The sequence below is a fragment of the Rhinolophus hipposideros genome, assembly GCF_964194185.1.
Source record: "Rhinolophus hipposideros genome assembly, chromosome: 18".
In the NCBI taxonomy this organism is placed as follows: Eukaryota; Metazoa; Chordata; class Mammalia; order Chiroptera; family Rhinolophidae; genus Rhinolophus; species Rhinolophus hipposideros.
In genome coordinates this window covers 32,789,918-32,810,592 of record NC_138064.1, presented here as the reverse complement: position 1 = coordinate 32,810,592, position 20,675 = coordinate 32,789,918, and the positions used below count along the sequence as shown (strand labels likewise).

The following is a 20,675-nucleotide window of genomic DNA, read 5'->3' as shown; positions in this document are numbered from 1 at the left end:
AATTTTATTCTTTAAAATAACAAAGATTTTCTAAATACATTTCTACATTTATTTTCTGATAGCACAGGGAGCATGATTCTTATTTATTTCAGAGTTACAGAGCCCTGCCTGTTACCTATACTGGCATGCTCAGAATAAAATCACAGTTTAATTATAAGCATGTCTTGATCTCATTCTGAGTAATATCCCGGTATTTTTAGCAGCAAAGTATTGGCAGTTCCACAGCCACCCATATATATATTCAGTAACTTTGAATTCCTCTGCAATGGTTGGAGGAAGACAACTGCAGGGTTACTCCTTTTTATAGTCCCTAGAAGGCACATTTTATGATTTTAGAGTGAGGTTTCAATTGGATGATTATGAATGCGGCATTAGGTTTCAGAAGTGGAGCTAGGTATGACTTCTCATTTTGGTTTCATGGCAGTTTTATGAAATTGATTGGGTTTTTCAAAATAACTCAGCCCTGGGAATGTAAAGCAAGGGAGTGATGATTATTTTTTGCTCAGATTTCAAACAGATGATGCCGTTTAAGTGCATAAATCATAAAACCTTCTGTTGTAACATGCAGTAAAGACCATAAGGCTGATGTTGAGTATTTGAAAACAATTTTGGGAAAGTGTTGCTAATTAAAAGATAAAATTCAGTGACAGATCAGAATTACCTTTTATTTTTCAAAATCACTTCTAATATATCTGAAATGGAAATGCACAGAAAAAAAATTGAAGAATAAGAAACATACTTTATTTTTAAGAAAACAGATACCTTTGGTATTTTTAGTTTGGGTAGGCTTAGCATAAGGTTAAGAACAAGTATAAAAATCAGATATGATTTCTTCTGGATTTGAAAGTTTAGCATTTTGGCATGCGTATTTTTCATATCCTGTTTGTTTCTTGTTGTGTGTGTTCTGGAGAACCAGCTGTTTCAGTTTATCTCTTCCCATTATTAAATCCAGATTATAAATCAATAAGACTTATTTTTTTCCTCCCAAGATTTGAGCTGTTATTCAGTAGTTTTTTGGAATTGAGAGGAAGTAAGACAAAATCAGGTGCTTCCTAGACAATCTGCACCCATATTTTTTCAAGGTTCTGACCAGATTAATTTTGTTTTGGGATTAACTGGAGTTGAGGAATATTCTATGGTGCCCATGTGCTGCACTTTTAAATACCAATTTTCAGTGACTTAATATAGAAATGATTGTTAGAACATTAGCACATTATTTTTTCTTTCCTTTTTTGTTTTTTTTTGTTGCTGATTTGAGTCTCACTCCTCATCACTTTTTAGGTGACTAGAGGAATAAAGAACTAAGAAATGACCCCTTGATATTTTTCATCTTTAAAGTCTTGAATACATTTATCAGTTGCACCATTACAAACTTGGGGGATTTTTCTTTCAATTTCTTTATGGTTATGTTAGAATGTTTTAAACAATAGACTTTTAGTGATAGACTTTTTAATCAAAGTTGTATGAGAGCCATACTGATGTATTTACATGGTCAGGTGTAGTTGAAAAATGAACAGATGTTCCAAGATTAATCATGCAACATGATTACTCTGCTGTATTCTGATCACTGGAATTTAAAGTATGCTTTTGTTTTAATTCTAGTAATTAATCCCTTGTGTATTGTTGCTTTGTTTATGTCCTCCTGTTAAACCATATATGGAAGGAGCTCATTCTCTATTTTACTTATTATTTGCTACTCATTTAACAAAAAAATTGTTATTCAGTCATGTTGCTAGGTCAATATAAGAATCTTGACTACATAAGATATAGACATTATATGTATATATATATATATATTTATGATATAATATATAGGCAAAGATTTAAAAAGGATCAAAAGAAAATAATAGTTGTGTTAAAGGTGGGTTCACAGGTGACTCTCTCCTTGGTTTAATTTTCTTTCTTTTTTAAGACTTATAAAACATTTAATAGTGTTAATTTTGAAAACATTTCAAACTTCCATGAAGAATAGTGAAGTGTTTGATGTAAGTCTAATTTTCCTTAGTACTATAATATTTTAATAAAAATCAAATTAATATTCTATTCTATTTATGAATCACTGTATATTTAATTACATAGCACATCTTTAAAGGATGTGGAGTACAGCATAAGGAATAGAGTCAGTGGAACTGTAACACCTGTATACAATGTCAGGGGGTAGTAGATTGGGGGAGGGGGTTATCACTTTTTGAGGTGTATAAATGTCTAACTATTACATTGTTTTGTACACCTGAAGCTGACAAAAAAAATGTGTGAAGGATTATTTGCAGTCTGGGCCTATGAAGGAGCTTTTCTTCCTCATTTGTATACTATCACAACGATAAAAAGTATTAGTGGAAGTAGACCCCATGATAGTATAGAAGTTAGCAGAATTCTCTCTCATGCAAAGGTAATGTAGTGCCTCCTGCCTTTGTTTTAAGGAAATTACATTAAATTTGGAACACGTTTTTAGAAAGAAATTTAACGTATATTACTGTCTCATATATGTTATGAAGTCACTCCTGAAAACACAGAATCAATGTTTTAAATTTTCCATTATTGTGAAATCAGTATCTGTATCAACTTAATAATTTTGTCATAGATAATGCAATCAAGTGTATAGACACAGCTTTAGAACAGAAACACTCACTGAAATTTTATACCTCACAGTATCTTAAAAGGGTCTTGCAGTTAGCAATGCTGGATTTGCAGAGGCAAAAAACTGACAATTGACATCAGGCCATTTTCCAGAGATTCTCCTTGACCCTGGCTGAATGAGTCAAGAACAGAAGGGAGATTTACCTTCCTTCTCTGGCTAAACACTATAAGGGCCTCACAACCCCACTTCTTTTCTGGCCAAATCCACTTGTGATACAGCTCATAATAAGACAGGGTGCACTTGAACCTATGGCCATAGCCTCCATATTTTAGAGTGGGGGGAAAAAAAGGAGGATGATCCTCTTCTCAATACTTCATGGAAACTTAGCGATGGTAAATGGAACCTTTACTGTGTTAACACAGTGTACTTATGGGCTCACAAGACTATTTCATTCTGTGGAGGACATATATTGCTTTTGAAAATTATATGAATCTATCCTATTTTCCTCAAAGATAGGGTTAAAAGCATATTTTAATATCATTTTTCTTGCTACTGCATGACTTCCACGTCTTTTATGATTTGCAGAACCCCTTGCCCACCAAACTTTTGCAGCATTTTCTGTATATTTCAGTTACCTTAAAGAAGAAAATAAAAAGCAGATGTTATAAGGGTACTTACTTGTAAAACATGAAAATCCCCAGAGAAGCCGCTAAGGTAAGAATCGAAACAGAGTGACCCACAATAGCCAAGTAGTACAGAACGTAAGCATTCTGGAATAACAACAACAAAAACAAAAAGTTACAAAAACAAATAAATGAATAAATGATTATAAAAAAAGGAAAATAGTTTCTATTTTTAAATATCAGTGTAAATCAACAGTGGTTTTCCTGCTTCAGAAAAATCTACTAAAATCATAACAAATATTTCAGAGAGTTAATTTATATTGAATTACAATAAATTGGACTAACAGATTGTATATTATCAGATTAAGGATATGCATGATGTAGTGGGAAGAACATAAGACTGGATTTATCAGAGCTGTTCTTTTCTCAGAGTATTATCATTAAGTCTCTGTGTGACGCCCATAAGTCAGTCATATCACCTCTCTAGGCCTCAGAAGTCCTCACCTATAACATAATTTGGTTGGACTAGATAATTTTTAAAGCAATTGTATGCTGCTTACAAGAAACACTGCTAGATACTGGGATACAGAAATATTGGATTTAAAAGGATGGGGAAAGATGACCCAGGTAAACAGTAACAATAAGAAAACATGTAACATCATACAGGTCCAACTTTAAGTCAGGAAGATATAGCAATTTAAAATGTCTATGTACGTAATAATATAAACTCAAACCATATGAAGCATAAAGCAAAAAGTGACACTTCCTAGTAATCAATAAAACACACAGCCAAAAACAAATCAAGCTATAGAAGATTTGCACATGATTAACAAATTTTACTAATTCACACATAATAAACACTGCACCCAACATCTGCAGAATACCTATTCTTTTCAAATGCTGACTAAATATTCAAATAATGTTTATCCAAATTGACATACACTGGTCAGTAAAGCAAATCACAGCATATTTCAAATAATTGAAATCTTAAAGAGCACTTCACAATAGTGTAGAAATCCTTACTAAAAAGATAACTTAAAAAATACTCTCATATTATGAAAATTAAGCAATACATTTCTAAATGACCATTGGATCAAGGTAGAACTCACAATGACATACCAAAATTTTTTAGGGATAAAGCTGTACATAGAAGTTTAAAGACAAAAAGGGATATATGAGAAATGGGGAACATTGAGAACCAATGATATAAATTTCTATCTAAAGGAGTTAAGACAAATAAGAAAATTAAACTCAAAGTGTAAAAGAAAGGAAATGGTAATAAAGGGAGCTTGAACGTACAATTAAGAGGATCAACAAAGACAAAACTTAGCTCATAAAAAAATTAATTTCAATCCTCCCTGGCAAGACTGATCAAGGAAGAAAAAGACCCAAGAGAAATGAAAATATATGTCTACACAAATGTTTATAGCAGTATTATGCATAATAGCCAAACAATGAAAATAACTCCAGTGTCCATCAATTGGTGAATGTGGTTTATCCATAGAATGGAATACTGTACAGCCATAAAACAGAATGAAATACAGATACATGCCATAATGTAAATGATCCTTGAAAACGTTATGCTAAATGAAAGAAGTCAGTTACAAAAGACAACCTATTATATAACCCCATTGATATGAAATATACAGCATAGACAAATCTATAGAGACACAAAGTATATTAATGGCTACCTAGAAATTCATCTGTCATTATTGGTAGCTGATATAATCCTGTAGATATGCAAAATGCAAAATAATTTATAAACTAAAATTAATAAATGAATTTGATAAAATTACTGAATATAAAAACAAAAACAATTTTAATACATGAACAACAAATAGAAAACAAAATTTCAAATATGGCATTCACAATTGCATTGAAAAATCAAAAGCCTGAGAATAAATTTAGGGAAGGATGTGTGTGACCTCTACACGGAAATCTAGAAAACATTATTGAGAGATATTAAAGACAAATAGAGGGATATATTCTAGTCAATATTTGTAAGATACAATATTATAAAGATCTCAAATTTCTTCAAACTGATCTATACATTCAATGCAGTTATAAGGCTTCTTTGCATGTGAAATTTGACAGATTCTAGAATTTATATTGAAATACAAAGGACAAAATATAACTAAGACAATCTTAGAAGAACACAGTGGGAAGACCTACTCTATGGAATATCATGATTTATTATAAAGCTACTGTCATCAAGCAGAGTGGTATTGGTGCAGGGAGAGACAAATAAACTTATGTAATGAAGAGTTCAGAAGCATGTAGTGACATATATAGTCACTCGATACATAATGATGGTGGCACTACAGTAGGGAAAGGAAGGTCTTTTCAATAAATGCTGCTGGCTCAGCTAAATATCAATATGGGAAAAAATGACAATTGATGCCTAACTCTCTGATTTTCAACAAACTGAAATGCATGTTCTAAATTAAAAAGAAATCACACCTTTTGGGTGTACTCCTTGGTCACCTGCAGCTATAGACTCAGGCATATAAGGGCCTCTGGTACATGAATGGTGAAAGTGCTATTGGAAAGTAATGTTAACTCTAAATCATTTACTTATTTTACCCTCACAGTGTTATATTTTCCAATGTCACCTTTTATGTTTATGATGATTGTGGGAGAAATATTTGGGGGCAGGTGGACCTTTGGCACTCCTCGGATAGTAAGTGGAGGATTTTTTCTCTATTTATTGAAGGGTACCATCCCCCAAACATATAACTTGTTTTCAGAATTGGTTACCCTTATTCTATGTTTTTGGGAAAAGAAAGAAACTGCAATAGTCATTGGATGGATGGAAAAAAAACAAAAAACGGAGTCTCAGAGAGAACCAATGACTTGAAATGAGGACAACAGTCTCTTGACTTCTGGTCTTAAGTTTCTTCCATAGTTTAGTGGATCCTGGCATAAATGCAAATATAGTGTAGATAAGTTGGATAATTTCTGTGAAGTTCTTTGAATTCCTGGGAGAAATGTGGCATTTATGTATAAGTCGTTACCCGTGAACATTTTGATTCTTGTTAATTTCCCTGTGAAGGTCTGAAATGCAAGTGTTAATCCTGCTAAAAGGCTCTCAAAGCATGCATAGTCCTTTGTTTGGTTATTTGCATTATTGCTGGACAGAAATATTGCCTTTCTAGGCCTTAGAATTTCAAATGCACTAATCAACTTCTGCACTGTGCCTGTTGCACCATTTCATCAGGCATTTACACATTGTTTGCCATTTTCGTTATTGCTGCTTCTCTCCTAACAGTGCTTTTTATCCTTGCAGGTAATGATAATAAAGTTTGAATAGTTGGTCTATATCTAGAGCTGATAAAAACTTCAAAATAGCTTATAGAGCCCTACTTAGGAAGTATTCAGGAATCTTTGCAAGAAAACACTCAGTTCCAGTCTTTTCTCCCAGGAATTCATTTTCTGGCTATTTTTCTAATGTTACCACTATCCAGAAAACCAGGAGTGGCATTTCTAAAAGTCCTTCCTTTAAATTAGTTTACCATTTGAAATTCCTTTGTCATTTAAAATACTATTTTTGATTTGGATATAAATCCACACCTTTATCCTCCATCCGTATTTTATTTTTCTTTCTGCATATTTTGTTTCTAAGAAAACTTCATATCACTTAGTTCATTTTCCTTCAGTTGCCTCTACAATACTTTAAAAATATTTATTCTTCTGAATGTGTAATATTAAACCTACAGCTCATAATTTAGTTACCATTCTTGTGTCATTCTTAAGACTGGTTTTTGTTGTTGTTTGATAAATTCTTTCATCAAAAAAAAATTGCCTCTCTATAAATGGAAGGTTTGTGCAAAGAATTTCAAGCATTATGTTAGGTGCCTAGAGGGGAACGTTGATTCTGAAAGTACTTTCCTTTCTTCTCAGATGTGGCCAGTGTGTGAGAATGTCAAATATGGCAGCACTGAGAATTATTTATTTGGATCTGCACTTTGTATAACAATTCAGTTAATGGAATTATGACATTTTCTTCCTGTAAAATCATAATCAGCACTCATTCAGGAAATTCCTTACTCAGTGACATGTCGTTTCAAACTGAACTTAGCTCTCCATTAGCATGTAGACGTGCGTGTGAGTCTCAGCGGTAACTGAGACATTTGTGAAGAGGTAAGTGGCTTTGGTGCCTTCAGCCTGTACCTGTGACAAGGTGTCCCTCTCGCAACTGGTCTCTGAGTTAGTTATTCATCTTGTTTGTTTGGGGTTGTTGTTTGTTTTGTTATTAATAACAAGAAACTTTTCTATACTCCTATAGCGTCTGATATGCGTTTAGCTTCCAACTTCGTGATCAGGTAGCATACCTTCCTATCTTTGAAGGAAACAATAGGTTTTTGTTGCAGCCATCAGGGTTGTGCAGAGATGCCCCTGTGGTTACACAAGGACCAACTGTTTCTCCCAGCTCTGTCGGGACAGGAGGCTGCCTGGTTGTGGGCGTAGTGACCTGACACATCTGAAGAAGGGTAGGTATCTGGGATTTTTTCCAGGACTTAAAGGTTTCTAAGCAGAGATAGCAAAAATATTTCACAGCCACTAAGGAGGAGTACTAACAAATCAAGATGAACTTCTACTGAAAATAACCTAAACAGCCACACCTTTATCAACAGGCTAATGAGAAGCTCCACTATTAGGGTTCCTTTAAGACCTGATGATAAAACTATCATGGACATCTCGGGGCAAGGAGGGAGGTAAGTGTTAGCTTGTGACTTAAGGAAAAATTTGTCATTTTGGAACTCTTCCATGCAAAGAGAGATCTTAAAGAGGCCCTGGAAATCTGCCTAATATCTGGCATTGTGGAGAATCCCGTCCTCTGTTCCATGGACCCTATTCCCCTTGACATAAATGGCCTGATTCCATATGCTCATGAAACTCTCATTGACACTGAGTGCCAACCAAGAAGTAATATGTCGTTTTCTCTAATGCCACTTCAAAGACTTCCTAGGACTTAGAAGTCGTCATCTGATTTCCTTCTATAATAAAGGTTAGCTTCTTGGTAGCAGGTATTTTACAGTTATGCATACTTTTCCATGTATAAATAATGGTATTTTCACCAAATATTGAAATTGGAAATGGAACCTACCTTCACTTTATCAGGAGTGAAAGCATTACACATACTATAGTTAGACCAGGTTTTATTGTACTCAGGATGTTTATACCAAAACCCGTTTTCGTCACAGTATTTCGTAACCTTTTCTGTTAATGAAACATAACAAATATTGCATTACTATTTCAAAATACCAAGAAGGAAAAAGAATAAATTAAGGCTTAAAAACCATTCCAAAGTGTTAATCACTTTATAGAACTTAAACGTGGATATCCGTAATAGAAACTACCATGAATCTAATAGATTATACATATGTTTTCATTATACAAGACGTTTAATGCGCGTTGTCTCATTTTATCTTCAGCAAAGCTGTGAAAAGCAGACATCGCTATCTCCATTTACAACAGGATGCAAACAGTGAGAAAGGTTATGAAGTTGGAAAAGTCCATAGATAGGGGGTGAGCTAGGATTTAATCCCAGGTCTGTCAGACTCCAAAGTGCTATCTTATACTCTACCTCATATTTTTTAACATTAAACTTCTGATTTTAGGTAGAACTATATGAAAAGAGCAAGAGCATACTTTTCTTCATTTATCCACAATATTTATTTATTAGTTTGACTGCATGAAACTTCAGTTTTTGTGGGTCAAATGGTCAAATACTAGAAATTTCACATGGTTAAATTCAATAGAACAAAGAAGTCCAAAACTAAGGGAAATATCAAGAGGTGATTGTTATGTCTCTCAAAAAGATTGCATTTAAATTATCTCTTTACGTCTCACGAAGAATATATTAGGGATTTAGCTTTCCCTATTTTTAAATCATCTCTTAGGTGATGGTGAAATCCACTGATTCAGCTGGATTGACATATTAAAAATCACTGCGTTTGCTACGGGCCAGGCACCGTGCTAATAAGCATTTTGCAGAATTATCTCCTTAAATGTTAATAATGACCGCCCCATTCAACATATGAGGAAACTGAGGCTCAGAGAAGTTAAGTAAATTCCCCTACTATAATTACCGAGTAGTGAGGCTAGGGAATAAATCCAGGTCTACTTGATTCCAAAGCTATAGCAGGGCTAGTAATCTCTGCATTTAACCTTATGGTCTTGTGGCAAAGCTCTTTGTACTTTGCTCCAGTGACCCAAAGAAGCAACAATAATTTTGTTTGACTATAAGATAGTATTTAAATTCTAACCCAACCAAGCTAAACGTTTGGAAGAAAAAAATATATTGAATTAAATAAAATGGAAATAATGAATAAGTAAACATTAAAATAAGTAATAAGTAAACATTAAAATGAACACACTTGCCAAATTTAATCTGAATTATTCAGACTTTCTCTAGTTTTCAAAGTACCTCTGCAATGTGTTTATTACCTCAGAGATCAGATAACAGCCATGAATTGGTATAATATGCAGAGATTTTACCAGTGTATTTGGAACCCACGCCAAGTTTTGATTTTTGATAATTTCTTAGGTAAAATATTTTTAAAGCATTTTGCTTCCTTGGCTTAGGCAAGGACCTGTCACTTATGGATAAGCCTTTTATATATATATTTTTTTTTTTTTTTTAGTACAGGGATGTGGAAGTCAGAATCATATACTAATATTTGGAAGACACCTTAGCTTAAGAGCTAAGGAAGCAATCCATGTTAAAAAATTACTTGGCTGAAATATCCCTGAGATCTGATTTGATTGTCAGAAGTAGTTTTTGCTTTATCAAAATAAACATAATTTAATTTTAACAAACCTATGTAGCTAAGTATGGCAAAATATATGATATGGAGGAGAGGCTTTCGTCCTGAAGACATTCCAATCGTGGACGGCACTGTCGGAAATATTGTTGCTTTGTTTTGATGTCACTAAAGTCTGGATATAGGCGTTTCCAATTCTAACTGTTGCAGCTATCAAGAATGAGTCCTCTTCCACCTGGCAAGTCTTTCAATATTTGAAAAAAGAATATGTCTGTTTTGACTTTCCCTTTTCAAACCAAACCTCCCCACGGACTCACACCACGCAGCTTGCAGTTCCCTCACAGCCTGGGGCCTCCCTGCATGTGCTCATATAGTGGTGTTTCCTGCTAAAATATTCTCCGATTGGCCTGCACCATGACAGACAGCATCCTTCCCTCACACTAGATTCACGTGGGGGAGCTTTACAGATTCTTAGGACCAATTTCCAGTGATTCAAATTCGATTGATCTGGAGACATACCAGGAATCAGCATTTTTTAAAAAAGATCATTAATTCCAAAGGGTTATCAGGGTTGACAATCATTGTCCTAAAGCATCTTAGCTCTGTGTAGTTAATGTTGATTGAATGTTTGACTCCAAGGGCAGGGCCTTAAATACTTCCTTATTAAATTTGCTTTTTACACGCTAGCATTATTCCTTCAGACTATTAGCCTCTTTTAAATTTCAGTACTGTTAATTCACTCATTCACTCTGTTACCAAGCATTTTGTCTAAAATGAAATCTTTGTCATTTCATTAAATTGTTTTGTGTATCATCAAGATATAATTTTGAGTCAATGGTAAAATCCTAGAGAATTTGTTTTTTATAGATAGGTATTTTTAAGATGTGATTTTCTTTTGAAGTGGATTTGTCCCCCAGCTGAGACAGTTCAATCTAAATACTCAGCTAAAAAAATGGATCTCTGCCTGGAAATCCCTGTTTTGTTGATCCAAAACTTGCCTTTTAGTCAATAATTACAGTCACTTTGGCAAGAGCCCATTACAGCGTTGGAACTGGCCTTGTAGCCTCAATTGCAGAATAGCTCTTTGTGCCAGTCAAGTTACCTCTAATATAGTTGTCAAATCAAGATTAATTAAGCATCATTAATTGGGCAGACTCAGTAAAGACTTGAAGGATTACCATCCAACAGCATTTAGTTAGAGTTTACAGGGATGGAGTACTGAGCAGGGCACAGGATTAAGCCCTTTCTCTCTTCTCATCCCAACTTTTTTATCAAAGTGAGAATTCCCAGAAGTAGCTGGCCTGAACTGGTTTTAAAAGTGGTCTCCTATAATCCCATTTCCATTATCTCTGTCTCGCTGGGGTAGCACTTGGGATCTCATCCTTGAAGAAAGCACAAAAAGCATCTCCCAAACATTGTCTTAGAGATAGACTAATTTCTCTGCTCTAATCTGGATTCCAGAAACTTTGTTGCCTAGATTTACCATCTGATGGCTGTTTTCTATCTTAATTGATGTCCTCATTTTCAGTCTATGGTCAATAACCGTCGTTCATTGTCAGTGAATGAGAATAACCGGATGGGCTGGTTGACCCTAAAACACGGTAGAAACTCTTGAAAAAAACCTGAAAGTCAAGGTTGATTTTCCATAGTCTGTTAAGCACAAAACAAACACTGATTCCTCTTTTCAAAATGCTATTTCTAGTCCAGTCAAGATAATTCAAAGAAAATCCTCCTTTGTCAGGAGCCTGGTATTCCCTTCCATGATTGGATGGTCTCTCGTCCATGGCACCATTCCCTAAAGGACACTGAAGGAAGAAGGATGAGCTCTGTGAGGTGTGGAAGGATCTCATCTTTTTAGAAGAGATACGGAGCTGGAGGTGGAATGACCTGCTTCCCTGGGACCCTATTCCCACAGCAGGCCAGTTTCAACATCTAGAGCCCCTTAAACATCCTCTGCAGGCTTAGGGTTGCTCTCCACTCAGGAACAAATCTCACCCCGTAACAGGGACTTTCATACTGTGTCTCTAGCTGGACCCACTTAACTTTCAGTATTTGGTCCTCCTTTATAACTAAGGTTTAAACTCCTCTGAGAGTGAAAAGTACTACTACTTTTCACACCTTCCTTCATGGCCTGTACCAGTCTCATCTGATACTACCGTGTTTCCCCCAAAATAAGGCCTAGCCAGACAATCAGCTCTAATGCGTCTTTTGGAGCAAAAATTAATATAACACCCAGTATTATATTTTCATATTATATATTATATTATATTAATTATATTAATTATATTATATTATATTATATTATATTATATTATATTATATTATATAGATCCGGACTTATACAATATTATATAAGACCGGGTCTTATAGTAAAATAAGACCTGGTCTTATGTTAATTTTTGCTCCCAAAGACACCTTAGAGCTGATGGTCCAGCTAGGTCTTATTTTCGGGGAAACACGGTGGGTTCTGCCTCCCCCTGGCACAACTGCTTAGCACACTACTGGTGATCTTTCTTCGTACTGGCCACTTTCTTAATTGTTTTACACATTTTTGTCTTGGCTGATTTAGTCACAAGCAGAACTTTTAAAATTCCTGGTGCCCCCCCACCCACCCCCCCATACTCCAAACTAATTAAATCAGATTGTTTGAGGTGGTACCAGGCATCAGGATTTTTAAAAATTTCCCCAGCTTCTTAGCCAAGTTGAGAATCACTCACTGACTATTAGCACCTCCTCAATCCCATTCTCCACTCCCATGTGTCTAGTCTCTAGATGGAGGCTGTTAGCCAACCTCATCTACCTCCTCATTCCTCTGCATTCCTCCTGACCACTAACCACTGAACATCTTGGATTCCAGAACCGCCCATCTATTTGGATATCTGACCATTCTAAGATATATAACTTCAGCTCCCTAGCTTCTTATTCCACTTTTCACCTGGTATTCTGTGACATTTATCCTGTCTAAGCATCTAGCTCAACTTCCAACCACAACAGTGTGACTAGATTGAGGCCTGAGAAAAAAACATGCCATCCCTGAAAATTCTAAAAGTATTCACTCTGCACAAATTTGTATGGAGATTTAGAAATACTGTTTTTTCAAATGCTTTTCCAAGACTATGGTACTTCCTTATACAGAGAGGGTTAGGTAAGATCTCAGGAGACGGGTTCACTTGTGGTTTTGTGTCAAATATTGTGTGACTATAAAATGAGACCCAGTAGCCTCCCTTATCCACAGGGCATATGTTCCAACACCCCCAGTGGATGCCTGAAACCCCAGATAGTACTAAACCCTACATGTGCTATGTTTTTTCCTATATAAAATGTTAATTTTTACTCAAAATATAATCGACTTTATGACCAGTGTGCACAACTGAGCAGCAATGTGACTTAAAAAATAAGGATAGCTCGTAATACTTGCAACTGGGTATTTCATTTATGGAAATGCTTCAGCACATACAAAAATGTGTAGAGGATGATTAGGTAGGTCTATTTTATATCTGATTTTCTTTCCATGAAAACTCTAACAGCTTCACAGCAAAATATAAAATAAAAATAAATATTTTACCTATTGGATCAAAGTCGGGAAAATAATCTGGGCAGTGCTGTTGGGTCACTACTCCAGCCGGTGTGTCATCCCAGCACAACCATCCATCCCAGGTACGGTTGCAAAATGGACCTGGACATTTAGAAAGAAATTAACATTGTCATAAACTGCAGAATCCTCAGCAATATTTAACAATGCAGAGACAGTTCTTCTGGGGCTCTCCACTTCGATATTGAAATATTAAAAACAGCAGTGGCAACAAAATAAAGGCATTAGCTTTCTGATTACTAATGGAATTTACATTTTTGTAAGGTTCTCTGCATTTGTTCCTCATAGACACACATCTTCTGCATGAAATCGTTTCTTCAAAATCTTTTGTTTAAAATCTCTCCAGAAGTGCTTGCTACCAGAGATCTCTTGTGAAAGTATATGCAATATAACCCTTGAGCAAAAGGCTTGCCTTGAAAAAAAGCTATGCAGCTTTGAAGCATATATATCCTACTAACCACTAATCTTCAAAGAGGTTGCCTTGGGTGGTTCTAGTCTTAATCCAAGGGTGATGCAGTTGTTCAAAATTCCTACTGAAGATGTATTTGCAGCCAGTTGGATCACATATATGAAAAGTCTTAGTACTTTAGAATCACACTTTATTACTGGCTAAAATAATGCTCAGTGTAATCACTTTATGTATTCATCAATGATGGCTCCAAGTGATTTCTCACTACTTTCAAAAATTAAACCTCCCTAAAACATGAAGATTTATCTCTATAAAGAGATAAAATAGAGTTTTAAATAATGATCAATAGCAAAAAGTTCAGACTCCTAAGATAACTAAGACTAAAGTGAAGGTGATCGCATTCACTTCGTCTCTGAAAATACTGGTTTTTTGTTTCTATTGTTCCATTTGCTTCAGAGAAATAGTTTCTTTAGGGGGGGTAAATTGCATATAATGCCTCTTCAGGCTCTTAAAAAACATTGAAACTACTGCAGACAGAAAAATAACATACATCTATTGTCCGATTGGCTTAGTATTTTGTTCAAAGAAAAATGCTAAAAATGGGAAATATAGATTAAAACTTTAACTATTTGAAGGCAAACCATGTATAGTAATAGAGTATATTTAACCAATTTTCCCCTCTACCAAGAGTGTAGTCTTAGAATATACAAGGGTATACAAGCTCTTGTTGGGTCTTGTCAAATGATTTAGGGGACAGGGAAGAGAATTAAAATAGATGTAGCAATGCTTGGCCATCGCACCCTCCCTTTTGTTTTCCTCTGGGCACTTTATAGCTAACAGAATATGCTTGGCCCTGAGAATATTTGGGCAATCACATACAGCACTATAGAGAAGCCAATAGATAAACAATGTCTGCCTAGGCGATACCTTTTTCTAACTCCTCTGGGAATTAGAGGTAGAAAAGGAGAAGGAATAGTATGAGTTGCCAACCAATTGACAGCTAAGGGAAGATAGTACCTAATTAAACCCAAACAAGACAAGGTTTTGACAGGTTCCACCTGAGGCAAGTGGAAATTTTCCAATTTCCATCCTGTCATTTTCCAATTCCTCTCCCTCACTTAGTCCTGTATTGTTCCTGCTTGCCAAGTGTGAATACTGAGTTTTTGCAGTAATTTTGTCATAAGCGCAAATGTTAGCCAGAAAGTCTTTGGCTGAACTTGAGCCAAGAAACTATGCATGTCTGCTGCACGAAATACACAAATATACTACGGTATGAAAACCACTGTTCAAACTGCTGGCATGTTAAATTAAAATTAGTCAACACATATTTACTCATGGAAGAAAATAAGCCTTCAGTGATGTTTGAAACACATGTTTATATACATCATTCTATTCACCTTCTCCCTGGTATGGGGGTAACTGTTGCATTCGGTTATAGCATTTCAACTGTGCGTCCATCATTTTCCTTCGTCCCATGACGTACAGAAATGGCTCCGACTCTAGTCCTAGAGGAAAGGTGTCATTTGCAATGGAAGGAAGGACGGGGGTTGGGTGCTGTAGTAAAAAACAAAAATCAGTTACTTATAGAGAGTAAGGACGGGCATATACATAAGTAAATGAAATAATGAAAGGTTTGAAAACATTTGTTTTCTTTCTATAAGTAACAATTATGTATAGTCTCCATGTAGAATATTCTTGCTTTATAACTAATAAGTGTTCACATTTCATCTGCAAATTCTACCTACAAATTTTATATTTGCATTCATTCCATTCACTATTAAAAATGTATAACACCCACACAAAATCATGCACATCTTTCTCATATGATTTTTAATTTTATTATCACTGTAAAGTTTAGATGTAAATAAAGAAAATAACCTGATTTCCAAAGAATAGTGATATTAAATCAACTTTGCCTTCTTTGGAATGCCTAAGAATTATGACTCACGTTATTAAAAATAGATATGTTTGTGTACTAAGTAAACTTTTTTATTGGACTTCTTCAGCTGATTTTTATTTGTGCTGAGACTGTGCACAGTGACGAACATTTACCCCATTTATTCCTTAAAGTAAACAAATCTGTTCTGAAATATTATGCCTTGAATAATTAGCCTTAAACTCTTTAATTGGTTTCATCAGCAGATGACCTATACAAGGTAATTCATTTTCATTGCCGAAAGATCAGTGTAAATCTTGAATATTTCTCTTAGATCTTTTGCATTTTTAGTACAGGCTGACATTAGTTTTGTCAGTCTCAGTTGATCCTCATAACCATCGTACATCCTGTTTATCAAAGTTGGGGTGTGTGTGTGTGTGTGTGTGTGTGTGTGTGTGTGTGTGTGTAAAAATATCACTCTCTAATATATTGTCCTAAGTCGTGTTTATATAGATGTCAATTTGTGGCTATGTATTTTAGTGGTGCTTGAATCTGTGATTTTTTATCTGCGTAGAGACTTTTTTGGAGAAGACTAGTAAGCTTCAGGCCGTGCTGACGTTTCTTCTTCCAAAGTTAAGAATGCTCCTTGCTCTCTAAAAGTTGAAACACACTTTTATTTGGCTTTATTCTGTCTAAATTGTTCCAGCATTGATGTTTTCCCATATATATTGATGGCAGAAACAGGGTTATGTATTTTTCTCTATTCCCCACAGTCTCTAAAACAGAATCATCCTTTTTAAGTTAACCTATGTGCCCCAGGCTACTCATGGTAGAGCCTCACTTTTTTCCAGTGTCTATTTTTGTATAGATGAGGCATCACGTCCAATGAGGCAGCATCTCACTAAGTGCTAGGTTGTACAGTATATAATACAGTACAAATTCAGTGGGGAGAGAGCATGGAGCAAGAATAGTCAGGAACTGCTATAGAGACAAGGCAGGCTTTGAATTGGACCTTAAGTATATGTATTGTCTGTGTAGGCAGAGGGAGAGGGAAGCTTTGTGGGTGGAGGGAAAGGAATGCATGTCATTCCAGAGGTAGGAAATGACAAGTGTGAGGTACTGTAAGGAAACCATCTGCCTATAGGGGAGCATATTTGAAGGTTAGTAAAAAATGGAGTCAAGGAAAATAAGGTAACACAGAGCCCTGAGAAAACATACAAAGTGATGGGACATGAAAGGCTCAATACATTTTAGCTAATATTATTAAACATGATAAAGAAATAAAGATATTTTTGCAGCTTTTGGGTCAGTAAAGGCTGTGAAAGGAGAGTGTTAGTAAAATTCATGTGGTAGTTATCAGATGTCCACTGATTAGTTGGCAAGACCAGCCAGGAAGCTGAAGGTATGGACCGGGTCACCTTGTGATAGAACAAGAAAGAGCAACTCTCAGCACTTTTATAAATAATGAGAAGGTGAAGGCATATTTGAATATAAGGAATGGAAAATAGTAATAGTCAAATAGCCCAGATATTTTAGCTTATATAACTGGAAAAAAATAGTAGAGTCCTGAGAAAGGGGAGAAGTTGGGAAAGAAAAACCTTACTATGAAGAAGAAGGTAAGTTCTCTTTGGACATGTTTTGGAGATGCCAGCAAGTCATATGAGTAGAAATCTCTTGTAAACAGAAAAGGGTAGATAATTATTCCTGTTATATATAGTATTAGTGTTATAACTCTAGATGGACACTTATCATGACTATAGTTGACAATAATATTTAAATGTTGAGATTATTTCTAATTTTAATGCCTCTTGAATTTATGACAGAGGAAAGAGAAATTAACGAACCAACAAGTGATTTAAAATGTAAAAATCCTTTGCCAGTGTAGCTGAACACTATTCTGTAGTCGTAGGACCCTTTTCCCACTGGTTTTAAGATCAATCAATCAACAAATAGTCATTGATTTGGTGAGCCAAACACTGTCCTAAATGCTGAGGATACAGTGCTGAATAAAACAAGCATATGAGTAGATCCTGCTTTCATAGAGCCTACAATTTCAACAAGAAAGATCACCATTATAAAATACTTCCTGACACCAGAAATTATGAAAGACAAAGACTCATCAGTAGTTAAATGCTCAGATATTCTATCAGGAATTGGAATGTGATTTGGGAGTGGAAAAAAAAAGCATTTGAAAGAAATTTCATGTTAAGGCTTCTTTATGGATTTTATTAGCCTAATATTTGTATGAATGTGTATGTGTGTCTGTGTTAAGAATTCGACTAAAGATCATGTAACCATGTGGTGTTGTGGTGTTCTCACAATAAATGATAGTTTTGAGGAACTTAGTTTTGGCTTCTGGAGAACAATATCTACTCTTATTAATGTCCATTCAGTCATACTCAAAACATTACTCCATATTTCAGCATTCTTGATTAATGTAGCTTAGAATAATTTTGTTTTACTTACATGTAGAAAGATGAAGAATATAAAGCACCAGCGAGTAATGGTGAATTTCATTTTTGTTCTGACATATGACCTTCTAATGCCTAGAGAAATATAAAAAAATGACAAAGACATTAAAATTAATATACCTTTGATGTTGACTATACTCCTTTTCTTGTCTTTATATTTGACATGAAGAGGATCAATGTCCTAAGACCTCCTAAAAAAAATCCATGTAAATAAGAAGAGTATGCTTGGAACTGCGTGTTCTGTCCTTCCTTTCAGCCAGGAAAGATTATTGTCTGGTTGTTGTCTAATGTCCTCCTATTAAGATATTTGGAAGCCACCTTTGCATATCAAGACCAAAACAAAGAATTCCAATTGTGGACTTCAATTAACATGTGGCATCCATAGAACTGCTGAAAATTTCATTGGAAACATCCACAAAGAAATCACCTCATTGGACATAAACAGTAAAATCTGATTTGTAAAGGATTGATACTCATGTCTTCTAGGTAATCGAAAGACCAACTTATTTAAGGAGTCTTATTGAGAGTCTTGAGTATTTTTCCTTCTTACAATTCTTCTTCAAGCTTCAAGTTGCTATTAAGAATAAATTTCTTCCAGAGCAAGGATTGAATATGCCACCTAACAGGTCACTGTTCTTACTCAAGACCACAATAGTCAGAAACAGACTGCTTTGTCACAAGTATGAACAGTTTTTCATGACTATGTAGACAATTTTACATAAGGAAAGATAATAAAGGGCAAAAAAATTTTAAAAATATACACATACATGTATGCACATATATGTATGTGTATATTTTATACATATATATGTGTATATATATGTACATATGTATGTATATACATATATATGTGTGTGTATATTTTTAAAAATTTTTCCCCTTTATTTTGTGTATATATATATGTATATATATATATATATACACACACACACACATATATATATATACATATATATATATATATTTCTTTTCATCAGTGAGATTTGTGTGAAAACAATATGTCAACTAGGGGTAAGTAGTTATGATGGCATCTAACACTATATTTACTAAATCACTTATAGATTATACATTTCTACTAGGTATGAGTTAGCATTGTACTGCATGCCTGATATACTTGTCCCCCAAAAAGTAAGTTGTATTCGATTTACATATCAGTATGACAGGAAATTGAGAATGTTAAGTATAATTTTCAAGTGTCATCTTATGTGCTGATCATTATTCATTGTTTCTGATTTAGTTCAAGTCTAATAGTAAGTTAAAAACACATACATATACATATTAACAGCTAATGCACTCATTATGAAGAGTGCAGATATGGGTGAGCTGCATGAGGTATAGTTTCATTATAAGAAACTGAGCATAGTGGGCAGGGGAGGGAGTAGACATGAATAAGCCATGTGCTAAATACAGACTGGGTTAAAAACTTCAATAAAATTGTACAAATACCTCGCCTCATAAAAGAGAGAGAATTTCTGATTGGGAGGAACAGGGCAGGATTTGTACTTTGATGTAATTTGAAAACTAAATAGGATTTTGAAAAGCAAACATCTATAGCCAGAGGAAACAAATTAAAACAAATATGGAGATTGGAAAATTTAGGAGTAGCCAAAGAATAAGAAACACAATAGTTTAATTTAGCTGGAGCTTAGGACTTCTTAGGAAGTAAAAATAAGGCTAGAAAAGTAGGTTTTGAGTGCCTAGGAAATTTATTAACCAAATCACCCTTTTAGCACATTGTATGTTTGCCATATATTTTCATCTATGTATACATACAACCTAACATTCTTACCTGATGCTAAACCCCTTTCAGATAAGAATTATGTTTTAGCTATCTATATACCTCTGTATTTCACACAATCAGTTACACATGATAATTATTGATATGATGGTGGTTTATAGTCTAATAAATTAAATGAAGCATAGAACTCTGTGATTGTTTACAACTGTATCTTCTCCATACACAACAGTAACAAATTTGAATGCATTATTTTCCCTATCCGATTCCTTGCATTTCTGTGTCCATCAGTGACTAGCAAAATTATCCATGAATTGTCCAAATGAGATACCAGGGACCAATCTTGATTCCACTCACTTCCTCATGCCCAACATGTAGTCTCCAGTACTCCAAATCTATCTGCATTTGGTATCTTTTCAAATACTTCCGCCCCTCACCACTACCTTAGTGCCTGTCTCCACGTTCTCATCAGTACCCTAGTAAAAGCCTCACAACCAGTCTCCCTTCCTCGTCTTGATCTCTCCAACCCATTTCCCATACTAAAATGAGTGCAATTGTATTCCTTCACTGATTCCCTCCTTCACTGATTCCCTACAAACTTTAAATGGTACACAGCACCCTCCT

At 34.9% G+C, this 20,675-nt stretch overlaps 1 protein-coding gene across 3 annotated transcripts in view; it reads right to left on the bottom strand.

Moving 5' to 3' along the window:
* The window catches only part of CALCR (calcitonin receptor), a 119,755-nt gene that overhangs the window by 34,893 nt on the left and 64,187 nt on the right, over positions 1–20,675 (bottom strand). For all 3 annotated transcript variants that reach the window (XM_081079671.1, XM_081079669.1, XM_081079670.1), the window contains exons 3-7: positions 18,312–18,391; positions 15,367–15,523; positions 13,534–13,644; positions 8,309–8,421; positions 3,257–3,348 (exon numbers count right to left, since the gene is read on the bottom strand). In XM_081079671.1, the coding sequence (XP_080935797.1) occupies positions 3,257–3,348; positions 8,309–8,421; positions 13,534–13,644; positions 15,367–15,523; positions 18,312–18,391 (553 nt within the window). The remainder of the gene's footprint in view (positions 1–3,256; positions 3,349–8,308; positions 8,422–13,533; positions 13,645–15,366; positions 15,524–18,311; positions 18,392–20,675) is intronic.